Source organism: Colossoma macropomum, unplaced genomic scaffold (genome assembly GCF_904425465.1).
Source record: "Colossoma macropomum unplaced genomic scaffold, Colossoma_macropomum, whole genome shotgun sequence".
In the NCBI taxonomy this organism is placed as follows: Eukaryota; Metazoa; Chordata; class Actinopteri; order Characiformes; family Serrasalmidae; genus Colossoma; species Colossoma macropomum.
This window is the reverse complement of record NW_023494798.1, coordinates 15,934,776-15,947,799: the sequence shown is the minus strand read 5'-3', so window position 1 is coordinate 15,947,799 and position 13,024 is coordinate 15,934,776. Positions and strand designations below refer to the sequence as shown.

The window sequence follows — 13,024 nt, the reverse complement described above, 5'->3', positions numbered from 1 at the left end:
CTTATCATGAAACTATTGTAAAACAATCTCTCCTGCATTAGGCAGCATATTTGTAACTATTTCATGTAATAGCATTCCATGAGGTACCTTCCAGAGGCATTAAACTCTTCAGGTGTCTTGTTCCTGTCACCACCACTGAAAACTATTCTTGCTTGGTAAATTTCTCCACAACAGAGCATTTCACATTAAACCACTCAGAATGACTTTATTTACATGTTAAACATTTAATTATGCAGTTTTTTTTTATATATATTTCCTGTTAACATTCTAATACCAATTTTAAGGCTTCTCTGTGTGCTACTAATGTTTACTAGGGGTGTGCGATATGATGTTATAACATTAAATTATTATCAGTTCTTCCAGAACACTGACCAACATGTTTTATTCAAAAGAGGTTTACAATATGCTCCCAGGTAGCTTAGCTGGGTTTGTCAGGAAATAGTGATAGTGATCCCAGTGATGCCAGGAGTCCAAGTGAGTAAATGTCCCTCTGTAAGTGGACATAGTGCATAGTGAGTTCTTAATAGCATTTTTAAATGTGACACAACTAATAAATTGCCTTCTATAACTTACTAGACCTTAGAAAAAATATTGTTAAATGTGTACTGATTTCAGTACAGTACTGAAAAATTGAAAATGATCATATTACACCTGTATTGCTGATGCACCCGTCTTCCAAGGGTCTCTCATTTGCTGTCTTTTGAAGAAACCACTGGGTCACTCCACACTAACTCACCAAGAGCATGCTCCATCAAGTCATGGAGTTTTATGAAAAATTTTAACTTAGTTTATGCTGTCATGCTGACAAAAATTAAAAGCTATGCTCCAATTAGTTTTGTTGAAAACAGAAGACTTATTGGGTGCCTCTGCAGGAGATGCTGTGTAAAACTGATCCTTAGCAACAAGAAATACAACAATGTATCACCTCTCAAAATGAGAACAGACTGTAGCATCATAAAGGTAAATTTGGAAATCGAATGTTTTTGTTTTTACAGTTTTGCTACTTCTTTGTATTGGGCTTCTTAATCAAATGCCTTATTGTTAGAAACATATTAAACCACAAAGGATACAAAGCACATCTGTAATTTTATTATATGTTAATCAGACTGAACTGTTCTTACTCAGAGAAAATTGAAGGTATAGGGTTAAAAAGGCCTACAAAATGGATTTAGGAGAGGATGTAGGAGATCTACATAAAATTATGAGTTTTAATTTAAGGAATAAACTGATTTAAGGTTTAGATTTTAAAGATGAAATATTGCACAATCTGACTAAAAAGTACCTCCATATAATTAATATTGCAAACACAGTCAATATAAATAAATTGACGTGTTGGAGGCATTTGTTAGCACAAAAATAGTTGATTTAAAGTAAAACATGTTTCTTATTGTTGTATTTACACCCAGTTACTATGTCAGCTCCATTCAGTCCTTCTGCAAGCAGTTAAACTCAGTAGTCAATATTCCAATGTAATTTGTAACCTAATAAGGCAAGATTTAAAAAATTCTAACCAAAGAAACTTGGAGTACAGCTTTGACATTTTGCTTGTTTGCTTGAATAAAAAAAAGTTTTTCATTTTTTTATGGAAATCTGTGACATAATTGGCCAAGGCCTGGGGTAGTTGGTGTGAAATTACCATATTCTCAGTGATCAAAATTAGTCATCTGGGTGCATCCTATCTGGTGATCTTTCTATAGATATTTTTGTCATATTGCCCCGTAGTGTTGTGCTGTCCCTGAAGATACTTGCAGTTTTTTAAATGTATTTTGTAATGAATGCCAACACCAGGTGACTACAGTAACTCTGGAAGACTTGCCTGGCTTCAGTCTTTCTACCTTGTCTGAGTGCACCAGTCTGCAGTCTCTAACTCTCAGGTGCTGTGGACTTCAGGCCCTGGAAGGTCTTCAGCAATGTAGTGAGCTGAGACATATTGATGTACAGGTATGTACTTTTATTCTGTAAGGATGCTTAGATTTTTGCTCAAAGGTTTCATGATAGCACAAGCATTCTCTGTCTAATGTCTTCTTTTTTAAATTAAGGAGAACTGCATCACATATGTTGATCTTGGGGGTTTGGAAAGACTCGAGTTCCTCATGTTGGGCAGGAACCAGCTCACGAGCATCCCCGGTCTAGACAGTGCTGTTAACCTGACTGTGCTTCAGCTGTCCCACAACATTATCTCCCGCATCAGTGAGTGGCTTACTAGGGCTGATCATCATCATCATCATCTTCTGTGCAGCTGTTTAATTATACACCACTGTTGAGATTCCAACAATTGTATGATATAGTAGGCAGTGACTTTTCTCTTGGAGATGTTGCCACAGTTTTGACCCAAGCACACCTATTCTTAATTTTAAGACTTGGACTAGGTGGACCAAGTGTGATTGATAAACTGTGCTTGGAGCTAAACTCTGTAGGAAAGTATATCTCCAGATGCCTAATTTTGAAACCCAATGACTGTTTTATTTGTTCACTAGAGGGCAGCATTGTCTCATTATAGCAAGTATCTCTGTATTTGCTCCCTCCCTAGCAAACAATATGTATTCAAATATGAGCCATTTACCCCTAATGCATTTCTGTATTGAACAGCCATGAATAAATATTTCATAAAGACGAGGTTAAATGCCCTTAAAGAATATTTACTTTCTGTGGTTGATATGAAATCCACTTTAACCAAGTCTTGAGATAAGGTTATACTTTGACTGATATTAGATTTCTTCTTGCTATCCTCTTATCGTCCACACACAGTTTCACCTCATTTCTACATCTTCATATGAATGATGTCTTCTTCTGTCAGGTGGTTTAGGATCTCTGAAAAGGCTTCAGCGGCTGTCAGTCGACCATAACCAGCTGATCAGCACGAGAGGTCTCAGCGATGCTTTCACACTGTTGTATCTGGACTGTTCATTTAACCACCTCAGTCATGTGGAAGGCCTTGAGCACTGCGCTCTGCTCAACACACTTGACCTGAGAGGAAACAGTCTGACTGAGGTAAACTATAAACCATCCTTGCTGAAGTAATCCATACCAAAACAGTGACACTGAAGCATGGCATACCCAAACAATGCAACCACATAATCGCAAAAACACAACCACCAAAAAAATTGAGCAGTGAGGTAATTTTGCAGAAACCTTAGTACTGAATAATGTCTGTTGACTTCTTATGATAATGAATTGCCTAGTAACTCATGCAGGTTTGGTTTCATTATACTGTTTTGTGTCTCAAATACCTCCATAATGAAATGAACGACCACATCAGTGAGCTCTGCTTTTCTGAGTTTCTTCACTCAGTGTGGGATTTTAGGAACCTGACAGCATTCAGAATGCTAACTGCAGTGGCCATCCAGAATGAGCCATCAAGTCTTAATGATGACAGGCATTGTTTATATCATCCTCACATTAAAACCTGCTCGTCCATTAGGGTCCTATTATCGTCTGCCGTCACTTTAATTCAATTTTCATTGCCAGTCAGACTTAGTGCACAGACATGTGCTATTGAAGTCTCATATTTAGGGTGAGGTTTGCGTTCACCAACTCATGGGACATTTAATGGCTCACATGGGCAGGTTGGTATTTTGGCAAGTTGGTTATGCAGTTACTTAGCTTGTGTTTATTTCTTTTTTGTCTGGGGCCTAGTTACCGGTACTGAAGAATCATGTCTTGCTGAGGGAGCTGTATCTGGACGACAATAGCATCTCCTCCCTGCATGGCCTGGACTCCTGCTGGCTGCCTCTGCTGCGCTGTCTCTCTGTAGCTCAAAACAAGTGAGTCTAACTTGTATGGTTGTGTCTTATTAAGTTTTGTTCTAAAACTGAACAGTATGTTGATTTTAATATATAAAATGATGAAATTATTAGAACATTTTTGTTCCTTTCATAACATGTTTGGATCCAAAAGATGGACTGACTGAGCTGCATATTTTTCTTTCTTCAGTATCACTCAGCTTCCTCTGTTGGTGGACTTGCTTTCATTAAGGACACTAGACATTAGTCACAACTGTCTGTCAGGTGGGAAAACAACAGTGAAACCTATATTTATCTCCACTTTAGATTGAAAAGAGGTAAACATCTAAAGGTTTTATTATTTGCTTGGTAATGATATGTTCAGCATATTGAACTCTGGCTATTAACATTAAGTGTAATGGTAAATTCTACTTATTGGCCCTTTTAAGACAAAATGAATTTGGTGGGAAATGTACTGAGTTATCCGTCTTTTCCACATAGTAGTTCTCACTTTTTGTTTCCTTAGATTAGCAGTAATCATGTCACTTTTCTCTCATAACTTTGCATTGATAAAACAGTGCAAGGAAATACTTAATCCAGTCGGATAATCTGAGAGTAGTGCTGTTTTATTTCCAAAAGATTAGCAAACATTTTTTAAAGTATGCCTCAACTGTCTAAGGATTAGGTTTGTATTCATAACAGGATTAACTAACAGCGTCTGTGCTGTGAGGGAGAGTACTAGCACTCATGTGCTGCTCTACGTCTCTTCTAGAACTGAGGAACGTTTGTCTGAGTCTTCAGGGCTGTGCTCGTCTCCAAGAGCTTAACCTAAGTGACAACCCTCTACAGCTGGAGAACAACTGGAGGTAAGGTAGGAACTGCATGCAGTCATTCAGATGCCCACCAACAGCAAATTGCTGACTACAAACACATGCATACATGGTGCCAGACTGAGCTCAACATTGTGTTCTGTTGCCGAGGAGGAAGATCAGAGGGCTGCGCCTCCTTAATAAATCGGAGGAGATGCAGTACCTCCTGTTTTAATGGAAAGGTTTGTCTTGGACTGGCCAGACGCAGCCATGTGTGCATTCCAGCGAAAGCCACCAGCGTTTCATGCTTGTCCCAGAGTGTGAGTCTAATGTGAATGGAGACATTGCTTGAGATGGATCAGGCACAGAATGTAGAATAAACATTCCATTTTAACGCAGAGTTTCCGGGCTGGATCGCTGGGCTGGGCAGAGTATCTGCGTCCGCTATTGGATTACCCAGTGACATCTGTCCACACGTGGACTTAAGTGCTTGTAATTCTAAAAATATTTTCTCAGCACAAGAATATTTTTGGAGTAAATGTCTTTTTGTGTTATAATGGCTGACATTTGCAAGCGTTCTTTAAAGGAGCTTAAATGAAGCGGATTGGTTAATCAAACTGGGACAAAATGAACAAGAATAGCAAAGAAGAACTTAAATAATGAACTTTATAATGAGAAAGAATACTTTTGAAGTGGTACACTGCAAAAAAAATGTATCATCTTAAATCTGGTATATGTGTCCAATATTTCTCATTTTGAGATTGTTGTAAGAATATAATATGATTATTTAACATATTTGTAGACATGTTCCCTTGTTTTAAGTCATTTAGTCTAGAGAAATTAGTGTATCTAGTAGCATTATTTCTTGAAACATGCAAGATTAGCTACATTATGTCTTTAAACAAAAACATTATCTGCTAATTGAATAAGAAAGTTTAAATTAAGTTAAATAATCTAAAGATCTAAGTTAAATAATCGAATGATATTTTTAGACTAATCTCATAATGAGAAACATTAGACATTTACTGTGTTTTCACTTGCTTAGATGTCATTTTTTGCACTGTAGAACACTGGACTTCCTCTGCAATGATGACCAACATGCGGAATCCTATGAATTGTAGAGTCCCCTGATACTTTTTGGTCATAATTTAAATAGTTTGATCCTTTTAAATATTCTAAAATTAGGACAGTGTATTTGCGTTTGTGTTTTTCAGATCAAATGCTGTCAAAGGCTTGACTGTATTGTTGTAAATCCAAGCAGAACTTTTTTAACTTGATTCAGTGAGAGCAGAAGTGATGCCACATGTTATCTTGACTCTCATTAGATGTTTGCAATGTAAATACATTTAACTACATTTAAACAGTGAGCTTCAGTGGTCTCACAAACACAAGGCCACTGAACTTAACACTTTCACTGTTCCAAAATACTCTTCTGTTCTTTTTGGGTCCTGCATGTGAGCCGCTCACTATCAAGACACCCAGATAAGAAAATGAAATGAAATGTCTGTTGCATCTCAACATCTGTTTTATTTGGTGCACAGACGACTGGTTCACAGAGCTCACGCTCAGTGTTGGGGTGAACTTTGTCTAACCCTCAGTGCCAACAATGGAATTAGGCCCCATGTTTTCCTCACTCTCCTCAGCCTCTTTCATCCTCAGCCAATGATAATAGCAGCTAAATTAAAGCACCAAAGGATATCTCAAAGAATTACGCCAAGCGGGAGCGGCCTGAGCTGGGGAGAGGAGAGGGACTTTAGCTTGATAAATCTCGCTGCTGTATGAGGCTGTGTTTGCAGGGAAGTTTTCACTAAGTGATATATGGAGAGCCGCTTTTACGGTAGTGGTGGGAGCCGTGTGCCTGCAGTGTATTGCAGGCCAAGAGGAGCAGCCTCTCATCACATGATCATACCGAGGGTTTGGTGAATCCTGCTGGATTTAGTCCAGGTGTTAACTCTGTTGAATTGTGCTGAAGCAAATAAGCTAGCTTTTTGAAACAGATGTATTATTTGCCATTGCAGCTATAGTTTGTGTAGTGGAATGTGAAAAGTAATTCACTCTTTGTAGCATTGTGGTTCAGTTTTTGCCCATTCCTCTTGGCCATGGGTATCCAAAGTCTGGCTCTAGCGCCAAATGCGATCCTTGGACAGATTGTATTTGGCTCTTGGCTATGGGTTGTGTTATAAGTGGCCTGCCAGGCAGTACGTTGCAGTTCTTCCTTTCACCTGATAGTGGCAACATCACCGTAAAATTACAGTGTGACGCACTGAACTGTGGTAACAAAGTTAGCTAAACTTTAAAAGTCTTTCTTCTCTGACTAGACCTACAGCTTTATTTACTGAACGGCATTTAGTCAAGACTACAACCCTAAAGCACAAACATAACTCTGAGAACTGGCGATTTTGGTGATTTTGGCGATTTTGGTTTCATCAAGAGCCGAAGCAAACACGTTTCAAAGACTGTAATGAAATCACTATCAATAGACATGAAGCAAAGCATGGAGGTTACACTAAATATTCAGGCGAGAAACTAAAACAACCACAGCTACCTGAGTCTCACAGCACCAACCTCTTATCAGAACAATATGCAGTAGTTCAGTAAATATTAACCCTTTAAGGTGGAACAAAAATATGGCATTTATGCTGTTATTTATGCTCTTCTTATTTAATAAAGTGATTTCTGAATGATGTTGCTGCATTTATTTGGTAAAGAACATTATCAATTTATACATTTTTGTTTAGTTTGTGTAACAAATTATATTTTTGAACAAGTAAACATTTGAATAGGAAAATACTTAATACATTAGACATGCTTTATTGTTACTCTTAAACAATTTAATCATTTGTTGTAAGTGCTTACCGATCCAAATAACTGTGAGCAATCCAACAGTAAAAGAAGCCTTAAGTATCTTTTATACAGTGATAAGAAACACTGTAGCTCACAGCAAGCTCGGAATCTATGCGCTATTGAAAACATATTATTTTGAAATATTTGTGAATAATATTTCGGCCTCAGATATTTTGAAACGGTATTTTGATATTTTGAAACAACCCTGCTCTTGGCAAACCATCTTCAGTTCCCCAAGGTAACAATGGTCCCTCTGATGGGCCCACAATTTAAAAATCTTCCATACATTTTCAATGGAATTTGAATCAGGAGATTGGCTAGGCCATGCAAGCACCTTCACCTTTTTTAGAAACCAGTCATGAGTTATTCTGGCTGTATGTTTAAGGTTGTTGTCTTGTTGAATCTTCTTCCAGTTCATGGATGATAAGATTAAATTCTATGTCCCAGTACATCGTTCCATTCATGTTTTCTTTGATGCATACTGACCCAGTAGTTTGCAGAGAAGAGCCCCATATCATGATGCTTCCATGTAGGTATGGCATTCTTGGGATCGTACGTGGGAACTTTCTTTCTTCAAACATGATGAGCTGAATTATTGCCAAAAAGGAATTTTGTGTGGGGTGTATGACCACATGATTAGTGTTTATTGTTGAGTAACTATTGTTCCTGCTGCTTTCAGCAACCTATTAAAATGCATGGACCTAAAAATAATTTAGCATTGTTACTTTTTTTTCGCAATTTTTTGTCCCTCTAATTTTGTCGTAGCTGATTCCACCTGATAACTAATCTACCCTATGAGCTAGCATGTGCTCTCTGCGAGACACATGAAGCCAGCCGCTACATCTTTTTGAACTGCTGAAAATGCAGCGTCATTAGACACCTCAGCATGATCGGCACTAACTGCCAGTACTGGTTCAACAGCTAATGATGCATCTGTATGTGGGTAGTATGAGGAGTCCACAAAGTAAAATCATTGGTGTTGGCTACATCAGTGTAGTGTTAAATGTTTTTCCCTCCAATCACCACAATTGAATTAGAGGACATATAACACCTTGAGTGTTAAATGCCCCAAAGTGCTAATTATGCACAATACTAAGACTAATTGCAAGTGTTCTTTTTAACACTATTCTGTATCTTATTGACACTGGAAGTTTAACTACAGTGTGTTTTTTACTCTCTGTAGAGTGGAACCACATATGCTCCAAAGCAATGTTATAATGAACTTTTACTGTGTAGAACTGTCATCCTACCCATTCAGAGTGAAGCTAGTAATGCTGTCTTAGACTCCTGGCCTTGGATAGAAGTGGCATTGCCAACGATCGAAATTACAATCTCCTATCAGCAGGGTCAATGCAAAAAAAAGGGCCCACGCTATAATTTTTACTATTAAGCAACATTGCAAAATGAAGGAATCATCATATGTGTCTAAATGACCTTTGAGTAACTTCATGCAAAACATCACTTAAATAATGTACGTCATCGCAGATAATGTTATCTTTCTCAGTGTGTATCTCCATTCTACACACACACACGTTGTCACAGGCCAAACCACTTGAGTCTGAAGTTGTATCATTTTAGGAAGGAAAGGAAAATGGACTCCACTTGAGTGGCAGCCACATCTCTGGACTGAGGCCAAGAGAGCCTTTTTCACTTCTAATCCAAGCTGAGTGTCATCACGCACTTTCTCCCCATGAGAAGCAGACTTTGACTAAAGCTCTTTCTCCTGCACGCAGACGGCTTGTTGACTCTCCTGGGTCTGAAATGTCAAACTCATTAAATGTTTCATCTCCATTTCCTAACTGATTTCATCTGCTCAATGTAAATATTCTCCAGTGGAAGCCCATAGAGAGAGAGAGAGAGAGAGAGAGGGACAAGAAGGGAGAGTGAGATAGCGAGAGTGTGAGAGAGAATACATTCTCCCTGTTCCAGTTGTGCTGAGTGTTCAGTGTAACTTTACGTTTAATTTTTTGTAAGCTGCTAAGAGTTCATTTGTCTCTTAATTCCTGAATATAATCAAGTGAGCACTCTGGTTTTGGACTGATGCCATTTCACAGTGACAAAGTACAGTTACAAAATCATTTCGCTCCAGTCAATGTGGCTTTTACTCTGTAATTTGTTTGAGTCAGGTGAATAAATCACTGAAATCTCTGATTTCTCTCCAGGTCGTCTGTTCTAACAGCAAAGCCAAGCTTGGTGAAGCTAAACGGCGACCTGACTGGAGCCTCTGTAGAGCCTTCTGTAGGATCAACACAGCTATGGAGCTTCCAGGCCCTCTGCCAGGCCCACCAGGATCAGCTTGACTCAGTACTGCAGAGACAAAGCATGGAGATCAGGTAGGAGACTAGAATCAGTGACAAAACAATGTTGATTCTTAATTCGGTGTAATTTGCATTGTGAATTGTTACTAGTTTAAATGTGTGTCTGAAGTTTATTTATTTTGTATAAGCAGTTGAAAAAGGATAACATGAATATTAATAATAAAAGTAAGCTTTATTCAATAAGACAAAATGTTTCTCAAATTAATTGCTGGAATACTCAGGGCTCGATTTGAGGTGGTGTAAGGTGATGCCATTCCGCCAGTTTCAAAAAGTGACAAAATCATTCTCCTTGTAGAACTGCCATCCTCACTTTCCATGTTCTTTGGATTAATGTTGGGATGTGATATCACTTAAGATGTCTATTATCAGTATTTAAATTCAATTCCATTTAATTTCAACCATATTTGAGACATACACACCAAGTTGCCTTGGATAAATTAGGAGTTATTCATTTAAAACCATGGTTTACAGTTGGGGCAAAGCATGTGTGACTCAAGAGATGCTTATGCAGAAATGCATGTTGAATTTTCATAGGTAATGCAGTGAAGGGTCGGGGGCCACACTTGCACATGCAGTAGCTAAATCTTCGTATTCAAAATGCCAGAGCTGACACTAGTGATGCAAGATTTGTGGACTTCCTTGTAAAGAAAAACAGGTACCTTATGATAACCAGTATTGCAAATAAAATATGTCTGAAGTTAATGAAGCAGTAATTTTGAGCTTATAATATTGGGAGTTTCTCTTAGTATTTGATTACTCTTATATTAATATGTGTAAAGCTGTGTTGAATTACTAGACTAGCTAGATAGTTAGCTAGCTATCTAGCTGATATGTTTGGTAAAAACAAAATAATATATCTAAATAATACTTAAAAAACATAAATGTGTTTTTTATTTTTTCTCCAACCCTATATCCAACGATATTTTGACACACAGACACAGTGCACTAGTAAATCAAAATCTACCAAAAAGCTGTCGAAATTTCAATTCTATAGTGTTTTTTATTCAGCATTTCACGTACTGTACTGCACTGCACTAAATCCAATTAAACAGGATTAATTATGCTGTTTTTTAATGAAGCATGCAGTTGGACAGTGTTCTTTAGGTATGGACAATATCCATGATATGCTCAGTCGATCATAATAACAAAATTTATCACAAGAAAGCCTACCTCTACCCAACTCCCAACTGTTTGAGCCCACCATACCTTTTGAATATTTTACATTTGGACAACTGGTAATACTCAAACCTCTATTCTGTTCCTTGACATGACTTTAAATCAGAGACAGACAAGATGTGCCTTGTATGTTATGAGGAGTTATAGAGAGATTTATGGTCTTAACCAACCAGAGAACAGACCTTCACTAAATGAAAGAGCTCCACCAAGTTTTCAGAACTTCTGCATATTTCGGTCATTGAGATGTGAATATGTGAGATGGTTCATTGTAGATAAACATACCGACTTGGATTTCTCTACACTGGTAAAATAGTAGTAAATCTTAAAAAATATATATTTATAAATATTTTGTCTTACAATGTCCTGTATGTACCTCTCTGCTGTGAATAGAGCTAAAAAAATAATAAAATTTAAGCCAAAACCTTCTCAAAACTATTGTGAAACAGTGTCTCAGACTTCCGGCAGAATATTCATAACCATTTCGTTTAATAACTTTATGTGAGGGAGCTTTTAGAGGTAGACATCTGGTTCCTATCACCACCTCTGTGAACAATTCTGACTCTGAACATTTTTCTAAAAGGGAGCATTTCATACCAAACCACTCTGAATGACTTTGCTTACATCTTAGCCATTTAATAAAGCAGAAATTTTGAAAAATCGGTAGAATTCCCTCTTTAACATCAACACAAGCATAATATGTATACAACTCAACTAATTCAAATGTTTTTTTAAATGGGGAGCGAATCAAATTCAGATCTGATAGCAAAGTGCGGGAGTGCGCAGAGAGCTTTGTTTGAACACAGCAGAGAAGGAGAAAGATGAACGCAGCTGTTCATTATTTGTAAGCAAATTGTTGTGATCAAGAGAACGATTAGGACCAATTTGTTTGTGTTAGTGCGAGTGCTAATCAAGCATGCCCATATTGTTCTGTATGCGCACGCCTCAGCAAGCACTGACATGACGCATGGTTTTCACTTTTCAACACTAAGCCTCCTCATACTTCCCACATACGGATAGGTCAGTGGTCACTGGCCAGTGTATATAAAACGGGGCTGGTCGAGCCTGTGCAGTGATGTTTCTTAAGGGACAAGAGACAGGGGCCTGTGTACGCTATGGATCAGGCAGAGGTCTCTTATAGCTGGGAGCGCTAGCGATAGCCCTCTAACCCTTCCGCTATGCACTCTGCACAAAGCTTCTTTTGGGTCCCCATAGGGACTGCCACAGCCTGACCTGACCTGGTGTCAATCCCCAGCTTTGGGGAAGGTGAAGAGTCTGCTGTCTGGCTGGGTGACGTAGCTGCACTGGGTTGACCAGCTGAACTCTACAGAGACTGCTATCAGCAACAAATTACTCAATCTGAGTCACAGTTATATCCCTTGTAACTTAGCTCTGCACATCTTAATGTTTACACAGTAGCCTCGCAATAATAAATGGAAAGTACTTTCTGATTTTTTGAAATAGCTTTTATGAGGATGTTTTAATTGTCAGTAAGCAGAGGGCCTGTGTAAGGTCAGTGCTTGTTTTTATGTGCCTTGGCATACATTCTACTAGTTAGACCAGTGTTTTGCTTTCTACAAGTCCACACCAGACAATCAAATCAATCTGACGTTAATTTGTTTAATGATGGAATTTCGTTATTTCTAGCAGTAATTATGTTTCCTTTCATTTTATTCTTTTTCTCTATGACCCTGTGCTTCACTAGGGTGTTTGAAGGCAGCTGTATATGTGCGTGTGTCTGGATGCTTCTGACCCCTGTCTAAGAATCAGAATAGCTGGGGTTCTGTGTGGTCAGAGCTGGTTACTGAGGGCAACAGTAGTGAAGAGCTCAGAGGGCAGGATTAGGAGGGGGAGAAGCAGCCGTTGCTAATAGAATAATTAGCATGAGATTGAGATGCCTTTGTACACACTTAATCCCCATGATGAAAAGCCTCATTATATGACAGAGTGACATTGCGGAGTGCAACTTCTTAAAGCATATGGCCAGAATCATTCTCTTTTTTTAAGCAAAATTTAGATTTTTTGTGCCATTCTGTAGATCATTTTAATTGTACTGAGTAAATTACACACACAACTCTTTCAGAAATTAGGAAAACAAGTTTTTGCTTTCAAATGCAAGACATTACAAAATTTCCAGCTTAGTGATGAGATGACTTAG

The 13,024-nt window shown here is 38.2% G+C and overlaps 1 protein-coding gene across 1 annotated transcript in view; it reads left to right on the top strand.

The window, feature by feature from the left end:
- lrriq1 (leucine-rich repeats and IQ motif containing 1) overlaps nt 1-13,024 on the top strand; it is a 38,535-nt gene that overhangs the window by 6,770 nt on the left and 18,741 nt on the right. Inside the window, exons 10-16 of the mRNA XM_036585638.1 lie at nt 1,789-1,941; nt 2,040-2,190; nt 2,798-2,991; nt 3,637-3,764; nt 3,934-4,007; nt 4,495-4,588; nt 9,538-9,708. Coding sequence (XP_036441531.1) covers nt 1,789-1,941; nt 2,040-2,190; nt 2,798-2,991; nt 3,637-3,764; nt 3,934-4,007; nt 4,495-4,588; nt 9,538-9,708 — 965 coding nt within the window. The remainder of the gene's footprint in view (nt 1-1,788; nt 1,942-2,039; nt 2,191-2,797; nt 2,992-3,636; nt 3,765-3,933; nt 4,008-4,494; nt 4,589-9,537; nt 9,709-13,024) is intronic.